Below are 18,584 nucleotides of genomic sequence, written 5' to 3'. Positions count from 1 at the left end.
CGGAAATATTGAAAGCCCTGGAAGCCGTTCCTTAACCTGTTGGCATTAGGGCCTTGCCATACGTGGCATGGCATGGCAGATTAGGAGGAGGACAAAGAAGGTGTGCACCAGGCACTGCCAGGTGCTTCTAGGGCTGGTTGCTAGAGATGACACCCATCTCTGTTTGTGTTGGCAAGTTCACGGCGGTGCTTGACACCGTCCAAGGTGCAAGGATTGGCTAGGGAGAAGCCTCTCATTCGTGTTACGATATGGAAGATGTATAGGGACATCAGCATTCCCAAAGAACAAAAAAATGACAACTTCTAGGTTTCCGAGGTTGGAAATCTAGGTCACAATACTTGGTTCACGGTGACTGCTTTGGTGGAGTTGATAGTAACGAACAAGTGTTTACGTGGAAGATGATATTCCATGTACAGGCAGAACTTGGCCAGCTCAAGAGTTGTCAGGATTTTGAGCCACTGGGTGTTTCTGGCTTGTGCGCTTTCTGCATTGATCATTCACATTGAAGATTGCATCGAATTTCTTTGTTCTGCTGCAGAAACGGACAACGCAGGCTTGTTCACCATCTTCAGCCCACACCACCAAAATTCACCTCGCATATAAACCAACACACATGAGCTTCATAGCCACGTCACCTTTTTCCATTCCATCTGATCTATAAAGGAAAACTCGTAAGTTGACTCCCCCAGCTCTGAACTAAAGCCTTTCCCAGATATACCAAGAACCAACCATTCATCCGTCACACCATGCCCAGCGACAAGGACACGGCCGATCCCCCAGGGCCTCCACCGCCTCGAGCACCCCCTGACCTCCTCACTATGGTCAAACTGGTCTTTTCCATTCGTGTAAACAGCGTCCTCCGCCAGCGTAAAGAAACAGCAGACAGAGAAGTTGACGAATACTACCGCATTCGGGACGAGGAGGATGCCAAGATCGTTGTAAAGCCAATACGCCAAGCAGCAAGGGATTTGGAAGAGCGGAAGGAGGCGAGGCGCAAGCCTGCCCCCTATATCTACCGTCGTCCGGAGCTGGACCCTCGTGAGAAGCTCACATGGACCGAGATTGATCGCCTCATGGACGCCGAGGTGGAGAAGGAGGTCACCGCGGGACTCGGGTTGAAGCGCGCAGAGGGCGAGACGTGGAAGGGGTATTGCCAACGCATGAGTAATCTTGAAATTCGTCTCGATCAGTGGATCAGCATCGAGTACTTTCGACAGCAGAACGGTCCGCTACGATACATGGATGGCATGCCAGTGAGCCTGATAGCCGTTCATCGTCACGTACGTCCTATAAAGCCACCCAAGCCGACCAAGAGGAAACCGTGTCTACAGTGCAAAGCCCGAGGACTGCCGTGCTCGCGGACTCTCGACTTGAAGTACGGGCCCGCGGCGTACCGAAATCCGAAAAAGGAGGACTGTTCGAGATGTAAGAGGAACGGGGATCGGTGTCTGATCATGTGGGATTGGCAGACGGACGATGGTGAGGACCATAAGATTTGGAAGTATACTGGTGGTTCTAGGGAGGACCAAGCCGAATGTGTCAAGAAGTGGATGGAAAGGATCAAAGAGAGCCAATGCATCCAACCACTTCCAGCTTGGCATGAGAATGATCACTCCGAGAATATGAGGGATGACGAGTATCAACCCAAGGGCTGGTGGAATGTGTTGAAGGATGGACTCACTGAGTGGTGATGATTTGTAGATAGCAACCTTGTTTGCCTGTATAAACTTCAGTTCCATAGGTACATGGGCCAAAGAGAGCATCGCGCCAGATTCATAACCCCATTTCCCAGGTTCCTCTCCCTAATTGCGCTTCATTAGATGCTCCTTGATGCGCCCAGATCCTCGACGTGAAATTCATTCGTTAGTTCATCCGTTAAACGCCCGTTTACCCGTTCTCATTCCCCATTGTTAGTGTTTCGTGAACGGTCGTAAACCCAATTAAACAACAAAACTCCCAATCCCCAGAATAAACCCAGTCGTAGAAGTATTTCTGTCTCAGCAGAACTGAATCTTTGGGACAGCCAGCTGTTCTCTTCCGGCTGATTTGTCCATTGCGTCATATGTGCTCTTTCGCTTCTTGGGGCTCACTGGAGCTGGCGGCGCAACCATCTCAAGAGGGGTGCTTGGAGTAGAGCAAGATTCGTCAATAAGAAACTTGGAGTTCGATCTCTGAAGCTCCAGGAGGACGTTCTCGCGATGGAAATGGTTGACAGACCGCGGTAGGTGCCTGGCTAATCCAGGCAGTGGATGCAGTTCGGTGCCATGGACCTTGATCCTGGGGATTATCTTGCGCTTTGCTCCGATCTCAGGATGTCTGGGGTATTCCGGCTTGAGGAATCCATGCCAGGGAGGCTGCGGATGCTCAGACTTGGCATCTTTCTTCTTCATCCCGTTGGGGCTGGTACGCGTTGAATGTGATGGCCCCGTTGGCAGTGCAAAAAGCGACGAGACTTCATCATTCGCGCCGTCAGTGCCTTGTTGAACGAGGTCTTCTTCATCAACTCTGGTCGAGTTGTCGGCTTGTCTCTTGCTTCGCACTGGCGTTCCCGTAAAATACTGACTGGAAGATCCGGGCTCTCTTGTCGGCGTCGGTGGGCCAGACTTGGCCAGGCATGGCAGCTCCCAAGGCATTGGCTTTAGCTTGTCCTGGGGCTTCCAGTAGGCCATGATTCTCTTGTCAAGCAGTCGAAAGAACTTGAGATGCTTCGCTGGAGTACACATCCATTCGTGCTCTTGCGCGTCATTGGCCGTCATTCTCTGCGAAGGGTCTCTCTGGAGACACATCCAGACAAAGTCGTATGCATCCAACGACGGTCGGCGCGGCAAGCTGTGGAAGAGAACTCGGATGTATTGCTCAATCTCGTCGTCATCCATTCGATTGAGGTCTGCGTCATGGCGTTCAGCTGTAAGGAGGATGGTAGTCACGACTCCCAATGACCAGATATCAACCGCCGACGTGTGAGATTGCCCGCTTCGCGTGAACTCCCTATATGCTATCAGATACCGGCTCTCTTCTGCAGTTGGTGCAATGAACTCACGGTGCCTGGTATGCTGTCGTTCCAGCATTGGTAGTCATCCTGTTGCAGTGGTGGATAGCTGAAATACCAAAATCGGAGAGCATAACCCGATGGTATGCAATCTTGGGAGAATATGCCAAGAGAATATTCTCCGGTTTGAGGTCGCGGTGAACGATTCCTTTCTCATGGAGGTAGCAAAGTCCACGAACCACCTGGCGAATAATGATTCGTGCGTCAAACTCTTTGGCTGTTCCATGGCGAAACAAGAAAGACATAAGATCGCCCCCAGAGGCAAGTTCCGTAAAAGTATAGCTGTTTTTTGTGAGATCAGTAATACCTTGGTAGATACATCATTACCTACAGTGTATGCGGAGAAGTGATAGCATCGACATACGGCAGAATGTTGGGCTATATCAAGTTAGCAATGCGGCTCATTGGTAAGGTGAGAAGAACGGATGCTTACATGTCGCAGCTGTCGCAAGATGTCGGCCTCTTGGAACTTGCGTCGAATGTCTTCTTGGGCATTCTTTCCTTGAATCTTATCGAGATTGACGATTTTGCAGACCAATTGCTTCCCAGTCGAGACTTCGTTGGCCAAGCAGACGGCAGCTTCTGCCCCTTGGCCGAGACGGCGTTCAGTGACTTGGTACCTGTGCGCAAACAACTATAACAACCATGTCAGGCGAGGGTTTCACGAGAGATATCCAATATAACATACCTTGCACTCCTCAAGTTGCAGGCTGGTCAGTTCATGGCGGGGAGGGGCATGTTCTTGAACGACTGTGAACTTCTAGTAAGGTCGAATCTCGACGACATCGCCATCCTGCAGCAGATATCCAGCGGTAATATCTGGACCACGGCCAATGAGCTGATCGTTGACGAATGTCCCATTGGATGACTTTCTATCGCGGACGTAAATGTGGTTGACGGTTGGTTCGTACTCGATGACATAGACTTCACAGTGGTTTCGAGAGACCATCAAGTCAGCATCATCGTCGATGGCCAATGTGCTGCAGACGTGAGTAAGAACCCATCAGATGCCATCAACAGAATCTCACTTGAAATTAGGGTCTCGCCCAATTTTGAAGATCTCCTTGTGCCAAAGTGGAAGCAGTACTATGAAGCTAGTTAGGAGGAGCCACTCGAGGTGGAGAAGGGCATTTCGTGAGGTGGGAAAAAAGGCATACTCTGAGATTGATGACTGCTTCGGCCGTCTACGAGATGAAGATAGGCAGCTGGAGAGCCTGGTGATGGCGCTCGATTCTGGTGTTCGTAGTCCATCTTGAGTCTCACAAGTCTCAATGTCGATCCATCGAGCCGTGTAAGTGGCCTGCAGGGGTTGTTGAAGGAGGAGAATCCGTCTCGCAGGCAGAGAAGCGCGAGGTCAAGATGAGATTTGGCCCTTTGCAGCCTGCGGGCGGGAATCAGCCCTTCAATTGAGGTCCCGTTCGATTGTCCCCAACTCTCTCGATCCCGATTCAGATAATTGTTCCTTCCCTTCTTGCCTCGAAGCAAGTTGCACTGTGCGTATTACAGTGTGTATCGCCCAACACTGTGCATTTGTCACTGTCTGCACCCAGAAATGTGGTGGTGCTTCCCCACGTGACCACGAGGGGTTGTGTGCCCTACCTATGACCTCCCAAAAGCTCTTGAAATCTCCCCGCGCAGCACCAGAAGTTGTTCCTCATCCCACCACGATTCTCATCCACGAAAGAGTAAGTACACGCGGCCCCGGCCCAAGCTGGTCTTGGGACAGGTACTGAGTCATGCTCATTGCCGTCCTAAGCTACTTGCTTACGCCCATGCGCATTTGCACTTCAGCTGCTAACAGTCTGCGACAGCATCGTCGATCAAGATGAGAGCCAAATGGAGAAAGAAGCGGGTTCGCCGCCTTAAGCGCAAGAGAAGAAAGATGAGAGCTCGATCGTGAGTTTTCCCCCTGCCGCCGCCGATGCGATGCGCAATACTGACTATGCCCTTACAGCAAGTAAACAACTCGCACTTCAACCTGACTCGACCCATCTCTCATGATGTTACGACTTCACGCGCCTGAACGATACCAGCAGCCGAAGGTGGGCGCTCACCGTCCGCGACGCCTTTGGGATCTCCCCGCGACCAACGGAGCTGGGATTTGACTTTGGGATCTACGTCAGGGTGGCAGAACCCCGCACAAGAGCGGTTGTTGGCGGTCACATGGGACATTACGACGGATGGGAACTTGACAATTGGACGGTCGGGAACAAAGGCGGTGTTTGGGATCGAACCATCACCATGCTCGCAAAGACGATGCACTGAACGTGAATGAACGTTAAATGAAAAAGGACGAAAAATACCTTCCAATGTGTGCGCTTCGTGCTTTGTGTTTGTGCCCTCATGACGTAGATGCAAGCTCCAAGCTCGGCGTGTTAGCTTGATGCAGCAGAGCTTTGTGTTCTGCCCAGGAACCTGTCTCTGAATATCCGCAAGATCCAAACGACTCTGTGGACTCGAATTGACTGTCTGTATCATTATTTGAGAGTCAACCCTGTGTTTGGTGTTGAGCATCAGCTCAGATGGTTCGACGTCACACAGACTCGCACCACCAGCGCAACCCGCGAGGCCGGTGGGGCGCACTCATGGAAGCTGCAGAAACATACGGTGCTTCACAGACTCGATTTCCATCCCGCTACGATGAATTGAATTAAGAAATATCCTTAGTTTTGAATAGAATCGGAGAATACACAGCTTCAATTGGAACAATTGGCACGACCGTCTACAATCGCATTTCCAAATTCACCATACTGCGTATTGCCTGCCCATTGACTTCCTGCCATTCGGGTGCTCTCAGCTGTCACCGCCTTCACCTCTGTCGGCTAAACAGCGGGCTCCCCATTTTCTGCCGCCCGCCCAAATTTTTTGATCTCAAGCCAAACTCCATCCCACCTCTGGGTGATCAAATCCTCCAGCGACGAGTCAAGTCGGCACAATTGACCTGACCATGGCCTCGGAAAGCAACAAGAAGCGCAAGAGGAGCGCTGAGTCCGCGGCCAAGCCCAAGAAGAAGGTCGCCATCGATGCGCCTCCCTCGTCAGCTACCGTCTCCTCCGTCCTCCGACCCAAGTTCTGCCCACCCGTCATAGGTACCAACCACCGCCATCTCGAGATCAAGAGCAGCGCAGTACTAATTGGTCCTTGATAGCTACCATCCCGGGCTTCGAATTACCGAAAAATACCCCCTTTCACTCCTATGCGCCCAAGAATGGCGCCAAGTCAAAAACGAAGCAGCCCAAGTCTGCCGGCGAGAAGGAGTTTTTGCTGCACTCGACGGCGCATCGCAGTCTCGACTACACGGCCAAGGCGGAGGGTTCTAGGGGCAGCAAGCCTGCGCTGAACCACTTCCTCGGCATCTATGATCCCAAGACCGGCAAGCTCCAGGTGGTGGAGGCCAAGAAGATGACGGTTCGAGGCGCCGTGCGCGCGAAGCAGGCCTCGGCCACTGCTACGGGCGAGCGCGATGCTAAACAGGTACGCCCATGGTGCAAGTTTGCTAATGGCGCATTTTTCTGACTTGACACAGACTATGATGGAGCTCAAGACGGATCTCGGCCAGACATTTGGTACTAAGAAGGCCAAGAAGGCTATCCAGGAGAACGTCCTCAACGCCATCGCGCCTCAGAAGAAGGCGGGAGATGCGCCCACTAAGATCGACGCGGCAGCTCGCGCCATGCTCAGCTCGGTCGGAGAAGTCACATCGACCATGGCGTCGCGGGAAGAGCTGCAGGCTGTGGTGGACGAGGCCAAGCCCGTGCCCGTCGCCAACGTGGACGCGACCGAGATCCAAGATGTCTACGACCCCAAAAAGATTATCGGCGCCGACATCCTCAACCTTGTGCCCGTCCGCGAATGGCAGGAGAAGGTGCAACACAAGGAGAGCATCCAGGTGCCCTCGCGCTTTGTTGCAGCGCGCGTCAACCGGGTGGCTGGTAACGAGGAGGCCGTGACACGACTCCGCGTGCTACGCTACTTCTTCTTCGTCCTCCTCTTCTACCTCCACAGCAAGCCCGGCAAAGCGAGGGGCACCCGAAGTATACCGCCCCGTGAGAAGCTCAGGGAGTTCCTGGCGCCGGCGCCCGAAGCCGTCATCGAGAGCATCCGGCGCAAGTTCTCGGACCGGGGCGAGATGCGCAAGTTCCACATAGACCTGCTGATGACGCACTGCTGCGTCTTTGCCTGCATCGTCGACAACTTTGAGGTGGACACGCAGAACCTGCGCGACGACCTCAAGATTGACCAAAAGACCATGAACGGCTACTTCCACGAGATCGGCGGCCGCGTCAAGCCCGTGAGCAACAAGGACACTAAGACGACGGTCCACGTTGCGCGACTTACCCTGCCTCTCAACTTCCCCAAGCAGAGGCACATTGCTCCCAAGCGACGTTAGGAATTCTCTGCAAAGGTTTATGTGAACGCTGAGTAGTGAGGGGGGTGTAGAGGGAGAGGAGGGGGTCTTGATGGCGGCTTGCTCTTGATGAAGATAGAAAAATTGCATGCTCGGGCTTGCCTTGAGGGCGTGCCTTTGGTCAATGGAGTTGGTTGTGTGATTTGGAAGACATTTAATGCCTTTATTTGAAGTTCTTGAGACGTGGTATCTAAGAATTGTTCGTCTTACCTTAGTGACCTCCCTCACCGTGGCACTCCGGCTCAGGATCCACAACAGGCCGAGGCTCCTCGGTGCGGATTGTGGGGAATCCTTGTCCGGGTATCATTGAGCGAGACCCCATGTTCCGTTACCCTACAGATAAAGAGAGAACTGAGTAAGACTCTTGTTGATGACCTGTCTTCCATTCAATCTCACTCATTGCATCTCTACATTGTCATTCTTAAGCTTCAGTATCGATCTTGTTTATTGTCTGTCAAGATGTCGACCGAATCCATCATCACACTCGAGTATCGCGGCCGTGTTGCCGTCTTGACTATTGACAATGCGAGCAAGCTAAACGCCATGACGGGAGCTCATTATTATGACCTTGCCCAAAAGATGCGAGAGGTCGCAACCCATGATGAGGTGTTCATCACCGTCATCCTAGCCAAGGGCCGTTTCTTTTCTGCGTAGGTGCTCTCCAAGTTAAACCATCACAACGTCTTCAAAGCTAACACAACCACAGAGGAGCTGATGTAACATTCACCCGCGAGTCCCCCTCGGGCAAGGACTCGCACAAGACTTGGCTCCAATCCTTTGTCGCCTTCAACCTCAACATCACCCACGCCTTCGCAACGCACCCCAAGGTGCTAGTTGTAGGCCTCAACGGACCCGTCGTGGGCCTCACGGCAGCTCTCGTCGCCCACGCCGACTTCATCTACTGCGCGCCCTCGGCCTTCCTTCTCACACCCTTCTCGTCCATCGGCCTAGTTGCCGAGGGCGGTGCGTCGCGGGCTCTGGTGCTGCGTCTTGGACCTGCCCGCGCGAACGAGGCGTTGTTGATGAGTCGGCGTATCGGGGCCGAGCAATTGGAGCGATGTGGATTTGTCAATGAGATTTTTAACGAGGCGGATGATGGCAAGTTTAATGAGAGGGTGCTGAAGGAGGTTGACGAGAGGCTGGGTGAGCATCTAGTCGGGGACAGCTTGACGGGAATTAAGAAGCTCATCAAGAGGCCCGAGATGGAACTCATGCACACGCAGAATGTGCACGAGGTGTTTGCCGGTCTCGAGAGGTTCCTGACGGGGGTGCCACAGCAGGAGTTTGCAAAGCTTGCAAGCGGTGCCAAGAGACACAAGCTGTGAGGATGTCAAGGTATGCATCGTCGTTGTGCGTAGAGTGCGAGCTGGTTTATGAAAGAGAAGGATAGAGTCCTCAAGACTTCATTATATCTACATCTATTATTCGTCCATATCCTATGCGAGCAGACCAAACAACAAATGGGTTCGTTGCCAAAATTCGTTGGCCGATTTGGTGAGCCGCTGTCGTGCTGCCTCATCGTCCAGCTTGGAATGTTCGTACATCTTGTCCTCAAGATCTTGGAGAGCGCTGCTTGTCTCCTCTATACTGCCAATGCATCGTTTTAGGAGAGCAACGTCAAAGAGCCACTGGGTAAAGAGGTCTGCCTTTTGCTCGGGGGTTAGGCCGGATGCTTGGTCCTTGCTGACATCCTTGGTGTCCTCCTCCTTCTTCGTTGCATCTTCCTCCTTTTCTTCCTCGTCATCGTCATCGTCATCATCATCGTCCTTAGCAGGCTCCTCCTTGGGTGTGTCCTTCTTAGATGAAACTTCTGTCAGGGCAGTATCCCACATCTCGCAGAGCCGCTGACTCAAATGCTTCTTGAGAACAGACGTAGCGGCCTTGGTCCACAGGTCCACACCCTCTTCTGACATGGTCAACGACAAGGATCGGAGAAATTTGAAGAGCTCTGGCGACGGCTGGTTAGGCAAGGCCGGCTCCCCTTCCCAGAGTGGACGCCCAACCACAACCCGTTGGGAGACCCCATGGGCAGAGAACTCATCTAGTGCAGGCGAGGACACTGCCACTGAGATCTTTTCGTGGAGTGAAGGCACAATGGCCAATCCAAAGGTCTTGATCGACGGGCGTTGAGGCAGCTGATGACGGATGTCTCTGAGAACACGGAGGAAGTACATGGCCACCTTGCCGTTCCGCGCTGACCCAGCCCGTTCGTCCCAGAGCTTCTGGATCTGGTCCTCGAGTTCCTTGAATGACCTGTCCAGAGTTGTGTCGAGCTTCTCCTGCAACATCTGTGGGTCATCTTTGCTTAGTAGCTTCTGTCTGGATTCGATCGTCTCTTCGTCCTCAATCTCGTCATAGTCGTTGTCCCAGCGCTGCCTCCTGAGCTGCTCCACAACATCCTTGACATCGTCTATCACATGGTACCATGACTTATAGCAATGCGCTGCCTTGGATACGGCGTCGTTTCGGCCATAGAGTCGGGACACAACCTCCTGGACAAAAGGCGCGGCACCGCCTGCGAGAGCTGCGTCGTAACCTTCATCGTCCCAGATACTGACGTGTTCATCTGTGATGCCATCTTTCCATCGTCCCAGAGCTGCAGAAACCTCGGACCCGACTAGGCGGAGTTTGCTGACCTTGTTGTCAAGCACGGCCAACATGCGTGCGTTGATGGCATCGCGCAGGGCATCTTGCATCTCAGACGGGTCAATGCCCCGTGCCTTTGCGCCATCTCGGATCCAGAGTTCCAAAACATTTGTTCGCAGTTCCATGATCATCTTGAACTCCGACATCGTGTCCAAGGTCTTCTTGAGCCCATCAAGCAACACCTCGGACCCCTTCTCGGACCAGGCCGATAGCATATCTCGGGCATGGCTGCCATCAAGATCGTCGTGTCGAATGTAAGGCGTAAAGTATTGGATTTCTTCGCCACACCAGCGCTCATAGACGTCCAATCGTAGACCTTCAAGTCGCTTCAGACTGGGATCAGCCAAAAGAGGATTGTTCTTGAGCCCAGCCAAGGCCAACGAGAGCCTTCCTGGCACCAGAGCCTGGACATCCAATAGTGTTCTGGAGTAGAGCTTGAGACTCTGAATGACATCGTCGGCGCTTCTCTTGCGGTTACTCTCCTCCACCTGGAATGAAAGCGCCATGGCCTCGCCTCTCACATGGAGGAAATGACGTAGCACATCTCTTGCTCCAGAGCTGGTTGCCAGGCTGTAGGCGCAGAGCGCTTTCTGCACATCCTCCCTCTCTGTCTCATCACCCGCCCTCTCAAAGACCTTCTCAACGTTTCTCAGGAGTCTTCGTCGTAGCTTGCTGATGGATGCCTTGGCCGTCTCGATAGCACGAAGACTGCTCGAGTCGGTTGCATCTTCCGAAAGATTCTTGATCAAAAGTCGACTGAGAACGAGAACCTTGGTTGATAGCACCAGTCTATCTCCCTTCTTGACGTTGTCACCAAACCCGCCTCCACCCTTCAGTATTCGCCCAACAACCAGGACGCAGGCGTCAAGCAGACGCAGCCGCGCAGCAATAGACGCTTCTGAATTGTTCTCCTTAGCCACAAACTTGGAAAGCCCTGCTGCTTTGGCACCGATTATAGCTCTCCCGCAACGACCACCCATCTTGCCTAGCAGCTCCTGGACGACATCGTTGTCATCACGCATGTGGACGATGGTGTCGGCCGTGCCTAGGAGATCGCGGTACGAGCTTCCGACCTGCGTACGCAGACGGGTAGACTTCTCTTCGATAGCGACATGGAGGTTCTTGTGAATAGCGCGGATCTGGGGGAGGGTGTGGTTCGTCGAGAAGATCTGGGAGGTCGAGGTGAGCTTGGAAGGATCGAGGCCGGCCATTTTCGGTTCGTAGCTCGCGAGAGCGGTAATGATAAAATCGCTCTGTGTTACCTGTTCGCAGGCATCGAGTAGGGGTTATTCGCACTAATTAGTGCCAAGTTCCTGTGGGCGAAGGTGGGATGTTGCAGGTTGCTAAAGGGAAGCTCACCATCAAGCAACGCAGCTGCAACGTGGAGTTTGGCGGGGCCGCCTACGCACGCACGACCCGACCCGCCCTCGATAATCAGGGGCAGGGACTTACACGACAACCTCTCCATCCTATCACAGGAACAATCAAGTATTTGTGAAATAAGACCCAATAATTAACGCTATTAACAAATTTTCCAATGCATTCAAATCTATAGTCTTGTGCTCTTGATAACCGCCGTGTTGATACCCGACAGCTCTCCCTGGTATCCTCCCTTGGGCTCGCCACCTTGCCAGATGGGCTTCATGCTCTTGAGCTTCTTCTGCTTGGCCTCGTACTGCTTGCGCTTCTTGACTCTGGGGTTCCTGACGTCCTTGCTGCGCTTTGGCGCCAATCCCTTGTTCTTCTCGATGGCATATGTGATCTTCCGCTTGCCGTCCTCGCCAATCTCCTCCGTCTCTACCACCCGGTCCGCCTTGCTGGCAGCAGCATATGCGGCATAACGCTCGGCCTTCTCCTCCTTGTTCTTCTTGGACTTGTGCGCTACCATGTCGTAGTACTCATCCTCGTCGTCGCGAACAGCCTTGGCAGTGGTAGCATCCTCGTCGTCGCTGTTGTCATCCAGGTCTGCACCCATCTTGGAGTTCTTCTGTCCACGCTTCTCCGCCTCGGCGTTGAGACGTGCCTGGCGATCTCGAAGACGCTCGCGATGAGGAATATCCATATCACCACCAGCATCCCTGCCAGCGCCGGCACGCTTGTTCGCCTTCTGCACAATCTGAGAGGTGTAGAACTTGAGACTCTTCTTGCGGGCAGCCTTGTCGGCCGCTGTCCGCTCGTCGAGGGCGTCCTCCTCTCCAAAGTCCGAGTTGTCATCATTCTTGTCCTCGACCTCGGCCATCTTCTGTTTCTTGGACTTCTTGCCAGGAAGAGGCAGGTCGTACAGATCAGCAACCGCAGCCTCTCCAACCTTGGCCTTCTCGAGCTTCTTTGCCAACTTCTCAGCAGCGGCCTTTTCTTGCTTCAATGTCTTCTTGCTCTTCTTTGGCTTCTTGGTAGCGTCACCATTGATGCTCTGCAAGAAACTTTCCTCAGCGATTTCTGAAATAACATCGTCCTCGATAGTCTTGGTGGACTTCATGTCCTTGACTTTCTGCCAAGCCTCGCGGCAGCTGATCAGCGTCTCCATGACCTCGTGGTCCCGTAACTCTGCAGGGTCCAGTGTCTTCTGCGCCTTGGAGGCATCCCTTGCTGGGGATGTCAAGATGGCGAAATAGCTGGCTAGGGCGGCGACGTAACACCCGAGAACCCAGTATTTGATTGCCTCGAGCGATTGCCCTGACAAACCCTGAGCTGCCTTTTGAAGCTCTGACAACACAGGCTGAAGCGTTTGGAACTCTTTGACGAGATGTTCGAATTCGGGGTAGCGGTTCTTGAGCAGGGTATATCGCTCCTCGGGGCCCATGTCATCCGTAACCTCGACCTCCTTGAGGACTTCAGTGACAGTTTCTTCGCCACCATCTGCTTCTACGCCCTCAGCTAGCCATTCGTCGCCATCGAAGATAAAGTCCTCCTCGGCCATCTTGGAGAGCTTCTTCTGCTGAAGTCGCTTAGCCTCGACCTCCTCCTCGAGGGCGTCGGCCTCGGTCTCGATGTTGTCGGCATTGTAGTATTCGTTTTTCGAAGAACCCCACCAACCAGAGTCTCCCTCTTCTCCATCTTGGCTTCCCTCTTCTTCTTCTTCAGAGGCCGCGCCCTTGGAGGCGGACCCCTTGGTTTTGCGTGGTCGCTCATCGTCGTCTTCCGAGTCCTCATAACCCAAGATCTCTTCGTCGGACAACTCAATGTCCTCGTCCTCGTCTTGTTTTCTTCGGCGCTTCGAGTTGGGTCCGTCCTCCAGCAGAATCTGATCTCGGTTCATGAAGTATTCGTCCTCGGAGTCGGCAACATCCTCGAAGGTGGTGATGGGACCAAGGCGCGCATCGGCAGTGTCAAGCTCCTTGGGCCCGGAGGGCGCATCGCTTTGTCTTGACTTTCTCTTCTTGGCCATTTTTGCGAAACGCCCAGAAAAGGCAACTTTGGTCAAGAAATAGGAGAATAAGAAAGAAATTGATGATCCGGTTTCGACCAGTCTAGCCGCTGTCGCAGTCGTCGCAGCACTTTTTCCATTTGGAAATTTTTAGTCTGGCGATAAGATAAGGCGAGCATCACTAGCCACGATACCCTTGTCCAGCATCAGCCACAACTTGCGGCAGGAAATATAGCACGTGATACCAGCGTGCCAGGGACCAGCCCCCATCTCCACCTAACCGAGAGCGGAGGAGCCAGAGCTCAGATGACCCATAACAGTACGGCGATGTCTCGGAGAGAGACAGTCAACTGTACATACACAGCGCCCCGCTCACTTTGGGCAAATGTAATAGAGCGAGAGTCGTGGTTGAAGATGAGGCAATGTATTCCCTACCTATGGAGTACGAGGTCTTACATGGCATACCTTGAACTGGACGCCACCCATCATCCCTTCTGACTTCTGTCTGACCCCACCCCGCCCGAAACGCTACACAAGACCAGGGACGCGTGTAGGTGCGCTTATCAAGAACAAAATCGCGAGTCATGGGATAGCAGAGGCATTTGACGTCAGATCGCCTTATTTCAGTGGAGATTGGGGATTCGAGTCGACGTTGCGTTATCAACTAAGACATGCGGTCTCAACCCGGGAAGAAAGTCAACACTGAGTCAAGAATTGAAGATCTGTCAACACTACGTCAATTGTCGCACAAGGGAAAAAACGTGGTGCGTATGGATGTGTGCCTTGCAGTGGATTGAATGGCTGAGAACCTTCTTCTCTGGTCGGAGCTTGCCCGATAACCATTCCCGAGAGTGGAGGATTTGAGACCTGGGCTTCAGGGTCCTCAGCTGCAACGGCGCATCAAGCGCCAAAATTACAGTGGAGGAGCCGTCAATTGGGCCCCAGCCAAAGAGCGTGCTGGGCAATGACGAAATGCCCCCAGATTTGGCACCTGAGGTACTTTTGAGCCTAGCGAAGGTCTGCAGGAGGCCGATGTACTCCGAAGCCATGACATGGGCATGGGCATGGGCATGGGGGTTGGTTTCATACCTGCCATTCATTCCCTTGTCCCTCTACTTCGCTTCATCACATCTCCCTTTGAATTCGCTTCATTGGCGTTCCTCTCCCTCCTCGGCCTCGTTGAAGAGTGTCTGAGAGACCTCTTTTGCCCTACAAGGTGCGACAGACGGGTAACCGAGATCTCGCGTTGTATACCTTACCTAGAAGAGGACCGTTCAAAAGGCCCAAGACCACGGTCTTCGAGCTGTCCTCCTGAACCCTGTGGCTCTCGATAAACTCAACTCGGCCGAATCATCCCCGAGACGGTTGCCATCCACAGACGGGTACAGAACCGTTACAAACCTTCGTCGACGACACTTTTGGTGTACCTATTTATTCAACAACAATACCTACAGCTTCGCACTCTTTTCTTCGCCGATCTCCCCGTCTCTCCCTCCATCCTGCGATTCTCCCCGCGATCCTGATACCGAGCCACGCTTGGCGCCTCCACGCGCACACACCCATTCAAGGTCACCTGGACCCTGACGGTGACGGTGTGCCAACTGACGAACCATCGAGACCCCAGCAAGACACTGATGGGCGTCGAAAGGAAAGGCTTGGACCAGACTTTGCCCCTTCTCTCAGATTTTTCTTTCTTGTTCTGGTTTCTCTCTTTTATTGATCCGTCGGTGGTGCTGTTGTGTTGGACTTTGTTTTTCTGGATCCCCATCTTCGGTGATAATTTAAGCTTACCACCGCGGGCGCCCTCCACCTTCGTCCCTTTTTCACCATCATGGCAGAACGTGGGAGCGAAGGCTCTCAGCCGCCTTCTCCACGGTCTGTTCGACGGCCGCATCCTCTGAGTCGGAATCAATCTATGGGCGAGCCGGACGAACGATCACCGCTTCTCACGACTTCGAGATCACGAATTCGCATCGCAGGACCCAGCTCGAATCGGGGCCAAAATCCGTCTCTCTCCAGAGACCAGAGCTACACAGGCTAGCAGAACGACCATGTCACCGGAGATGAGCTTGGCTGACCGTTTTTTCTATTCTAGGTGGGGGTGGATATCATGGTTCACGACATCATAGCCGACACCCATCATGGGGCTCGAGAATAATACACGCCCTTTCGGATCGTCACGAGTCCTCTATGGCCGAGTCAAAAGGCACTATTTTCCCCGACGAGCGCGTGTGGTACGATCAATTCACCAGTACCGACTGGGTCCACGACGCCATTGCCGATTCGTATCGTGTCAAACAGCTGCGAAGTCGAAAGGATGTTTGGGGTCGGGTTCGCATCATATTTGACGGTGCCCAAGGCTGGATACTCAGTGCTCTGAGCGGTTTCATTGTCGCCTTGATGGCCTACACGGTTGATGTTGCCGAATCATCCGTGTTTGACTTCAAGGATGGTTACTGTTCTCGGGCCTGGTATCTCAATAGACAGGTATGTATTAACATAGTGTTTTGCCATCGATGAGGCTAACTTGAGATTCAGAGGTGCTGCCCGGATGGTGCCTGTGAAGACTGGACAACCTGGTCTTACACCCTGGGCTATCCTTTTGGAGATATCTGGAGCAGCTTCATCATCTACATGGTGTTTGTTCTCATTCTTGCGCTTCTTGCATGCTGGATCACTCTCTGGACTAAGACGGTCGTGCCTTCGGCCTACCATCTCACGACGCTCGACGAGAACCTCGCTGCCGATAATCCACAGCAGACCTACGACGAACCTGCCAGCAGCGAATCTTCGACTCCTCGACAAGTTGCCGACTCGAAGCCGGAAGATCCGCCCATGATTTACTATTCTGCGGCAGGAAGTGGAGTGGCTGAAGTCCGTGTCATTCTGAGCGGTTTCGTTCTTCACGGGTTCCTCGGTGTCAGGACTCTCTTTATCAAGATGGTTGCCTTGATCCTTAGTGTTGCATCAGGGATGAGTCTTGGAAAGGAGGGCCCATATGTCCACATGGCTGCTTGTGTGGGCAACATTCTTTGTCGTATCTTCTCAAAATACGACCGGAACGACGGCAAGCGACGAGAGGTCATTTCGGCCGCTGCAGCTGCCGGTGTCGCTGTGGCTTTTGGTGCTCCCCTGGGAGGAGTTCTCTTCGGCCTGGAAGAAGTATCGTACTTTTTCCCGGCCAAGACGCTGTTCAGGACGTTCTTCTGCTGCATCGTCGCAGCCTTGTCACTCAAATTCCTCAACCCATACGGCACTCACAAGATCGTTCTGTTCGAGGTGCGGTACCTCGTTGACTGGGAATATTTCGAGATTCTCAGCTTCATCTTTGTGGGAATCATCGGCGGCGCCGTCGGAGCCCTCTTCATCAAGGCGTCCAAGTACTGGGCCCAGTCCTTCCGACGAATCCGGGTGATCAAAAAGTTCCCGCTCCTTGAAGTGTTTCTCGTGGCCTTGGTGACAGGCCTGATGAGCTACTGGAATGCCTTGACGAGGCTGCCTGTTGCCGAGCTTCTCCTGAACCTGGCTTCACCCTGTGACGGGTCAGACATGGACTGGGAAGAGCAAACACTGTGTCCCAAGTCAATTGATGACATTCCCCCAATCCTTCTTCACCTGTTTGTAGCGCTCTTGATCAAGGGATTCTTGACAGTCATTACTTTTGGAATTGTAAGTTATTTGCCTCGACTAGACACCTCAGGATCTCTCTAACATGTGTTTTAGAAAGTACCTGCCGGAATCTATGTCCCATCCATGGTTGTAGGAGGCTTGATGGGCAGAATTGTTGGTCATGTTGTGCAATGGACTGTGCTCCGAGTCCCTGATTGGGGCGTCTGGGGCAACTGTGCATTCAGCCAGGACGGATCTTGCATCCAACCTGGTGTGTATGGTCTCATTGCGGCCGGTGCTACAATGTGCGGCGTAACGAGGTTGTCTGTGACACTGGCTGTCATTCTGTTCGAGCTCACCGGTAGTCTTGACTATGTGCTGCCATTCTCACTTGCCATCCTTGTGGCCAAGTGGACGGCAGATGCTATCGAGCCCAACAGTATCTATGTAAGTCTTGATAGCCCAGCATGCGGGTCGGTGTAGTAACTGACTGTGATAGGACCTCCTCACGAGCATGAACTCGTACCCATTCCTGGATAACAAGCACAAGCCAATTTTCACGGAAGATCTTGCAGACATTGTTCCGCGGATTCGACGAGAGCGTCTCATCGACATTACCAACTCGCCTTTGGTGCCTGCAACCAGCCTGCGAGTCAAGCTCGAGCTTCTGCACCGAGCTGGTGAGCTTGATGGAGGTTTGCCCATCGTGCGACATGGTATCCTGGTGGGCTTGATTCCTGTGCCTGATCTAGGATATGCGCTGGATCAGCTAGTGGAAGAAAGTACGGATCTTTGCTTGATGGACCGGATTCCCAGCATTGACGAGGACAACGACGTGTTCGATCCGACTGACTTTACGCCATACATTGATCCCGTGAGTCCTCTTCTGTTCGGGTTCACTTGACTGCTGCTAACATGACTGGAAGGCACCGGTTGCGCTCGATATTAAGTCGCCGATGGATTTGGTTTACGAACTGTTCTCCAAGTTGGGTCTTCGATACATTTGTGTTCTGAAAGACGGCAAATACGCCGGAATGGTAGGCCTTTCGCTATGAGCAGTACTTAGTAGTCATGATCATGCAACGGAGGCTGACAAGAAATCACAGACCCACAAGAAGACTTTTGTCAGGTATATGCGCGAGCATGGGAGCGAGTAATGAACCCTCTGCTAGAGCACCAGGGGTATTGTAAAGATCGAGATACGAAGGATTTGGGTATCGCCCTTTTGGTAATAATGAGATTCTACCAGAACCAGGCTCAGGCTTGGACCTTGGAGAGATGAAGGAGGAGATGATGATGGTTGGGCGCGAGTTTCCTCGGGTACTATTGGCATTGCATTGCATTGGCATCAACATTGGCGATGGCGTTGTCGTTTGAATTTGTCCCAGAAGCATCATTAGCAGGTTGAACTTTGCTTTTCACTGATTGTTCGAGATGATTGACTCTTGACTTTTCTGGATATCATTGTCCGGCATGGGATGGGGCGTGACCAAGCCAGTGACTGA

General features: G+C 52.9%; 7 protein-coding genes across 7 annotated transcripts; 4 read left to right on the top strand and 3 right to left on the bottom strand.

The window, feature by feature from the left end:
- Window positions 1-746: 746 nt before the first annotated feature.
- Window positions 747-1,691, top strand: LRP88_06803 (uncharacterized protein; the record flags this gene model as incomplete). Its single annotated transcript, XM_083243340.1, has 2 exons — window positions 747-1,280; window positions 1,332-1,691. 2 exons carry the CDS (start codon window positions 747-749, stop codon window positions 1,689-1,691), a joined length of 894 nt encoding a protein of 297 aa, XP_083100564.1.
- A 306-nt stretch (window positions 1,692-1,997) lies between these two features.
- LRP88_06802 (kinase-like domain-containing protein) lies at window positions 1,998-4,300 on the bottom strand (the record flags this gene model as incomplete). The annotated part of the gene is made up of 7 exons (XM_083243339.1): window positions 1,998-2,988; window positions 3,041-3,331; window positions 3,381-3,427; window positions 3,483-3,683; window positions 3,831-4,029; window positions 4,078-4,135; window positions 4,207-4,300. 7 exons carry the CDS (start codon window positions 4,298-4,300, stop codon window positions 1,998-2,000), a joined length of 1,881 nt encoding a protein of 626 aa, XP_083100563.1.
- Window positions 4,301-5,996: 1,696 nt separating this feature from the next.
- Window positions 5,997-7,439, top strand: LRP88_06801 (DNA-directed RNA polymerase I subunit RPA49; the record flags this gene model as incomplete). The annotated part of the gene is made up of 3 exons (XM_083243338.1): window positions 5,997-6,138; window positions 6,198-6,523; window positions 6,576-7,439. 3 exons carry the CDS (start codon window positions 5,997-5,999, stop codon window positions 7,437-7,439), a joined length of 1,332 nt encoding a protein of 443 aa, XP_083100562.1.
- A 477-nt stretch (window positions 7,440-7,916) lies between these two features.
- On the top strand, window positions 7,917-8,782 carry LRP88_06800 (ClpP/crotonase-like domain-containing protein; the record flags this gene model as incomplete). Its single annotated transcript, XM_083243337.1, has 2 exons — window positions 7,917-8,107; window positions 8,164-8,782. 2 exons carry the CDS (start codon window positions 7,917-7,919, stop codon window positions 8,780-8,782), a joined length of 810 nt encoding a protein of 269 aa, XP_083100561.1.
- A 111-nt stretch (window positions 8,783-8,893) lies between these two features.
- Window positions 8,894-11,314, bottom strand: LRP88_06799 (COG1/VPS51 family protein; the record flags this gene model as incomplete). The annotated part of the gene is made up of 1 exon (XM_083243336.1): window positions 8,894-11,314. The coding sequence occupies one exon, from the start codon at window positions 11,312-11,314 to the stop codon at window positions 8,894-8,896; it is 2,421 nt and encodes an 806-aa protein (XP_083100560.1).
- A 338-nt stretch (window positions 11,315-11,652) lies between these two features.
- On the bottom strand, window positions 11,653-13,491 carry LRP88_06798 (rRNA-processing protein SAS10; the record flags this gene model as incomplete). Its single annotated transcript, XM_083243335.1, has 1 exon — window positions 11,653-13,491. The coding sequence occupies one exon, from the start codon at window positions 13,489-13,491 to the stop codon at window positions 11,653-11,655; it is 1,839 nt and encodes a 612-aa protein (XP_083100559.1).
- Window positions 13,492-15,660: 2,169 nt separating this feature from the next.
- On the top strand, window positions 15,661-18,236 carry LRP88_06797 (chloride channel; the record flags this gene model as incomplete). Its single annotated transcript, XM_083243334.1, has 6 exons — window positions 15,661-15,957; window positions 16,009-17,139; window positions 17,194-17,526; window positions 17,579-17,953; window positions 18,006-18,116; window positions 18,186-18,236. The coding sequence occupies 6 exons, from the start codon at window positions 15,661-15,663 to the stop codon at window positions 18,234-18,236; spliced, it is 2,298 nt and encodes a 765-aa protein (XP_083100558.1).
- Between the last annotated feature and the right edge of the window lie 348 nt (window positions 18,237-18,584).

This window comes from Fusarium phalaenopsidis (genome assembly GCF_050370095.1).
Source record: "Fusarium phalaenopsidis strain FUZ10S chromosome Unknown contig_32298, whole genome shotgun sequence".
Taxonomy (NCBI): domain Eukaryota; kingdom Fungi; phylum Ascomycota; class Sordariomycetes; order Hypocreales; family Nectriaceae; genus Fusarium; species Fusarium phalaenopsidis.
Note: the sequence above shows the minus strand (reverse complement) of the source record. Positions and strands in the feature narration are given on the sequence as shown.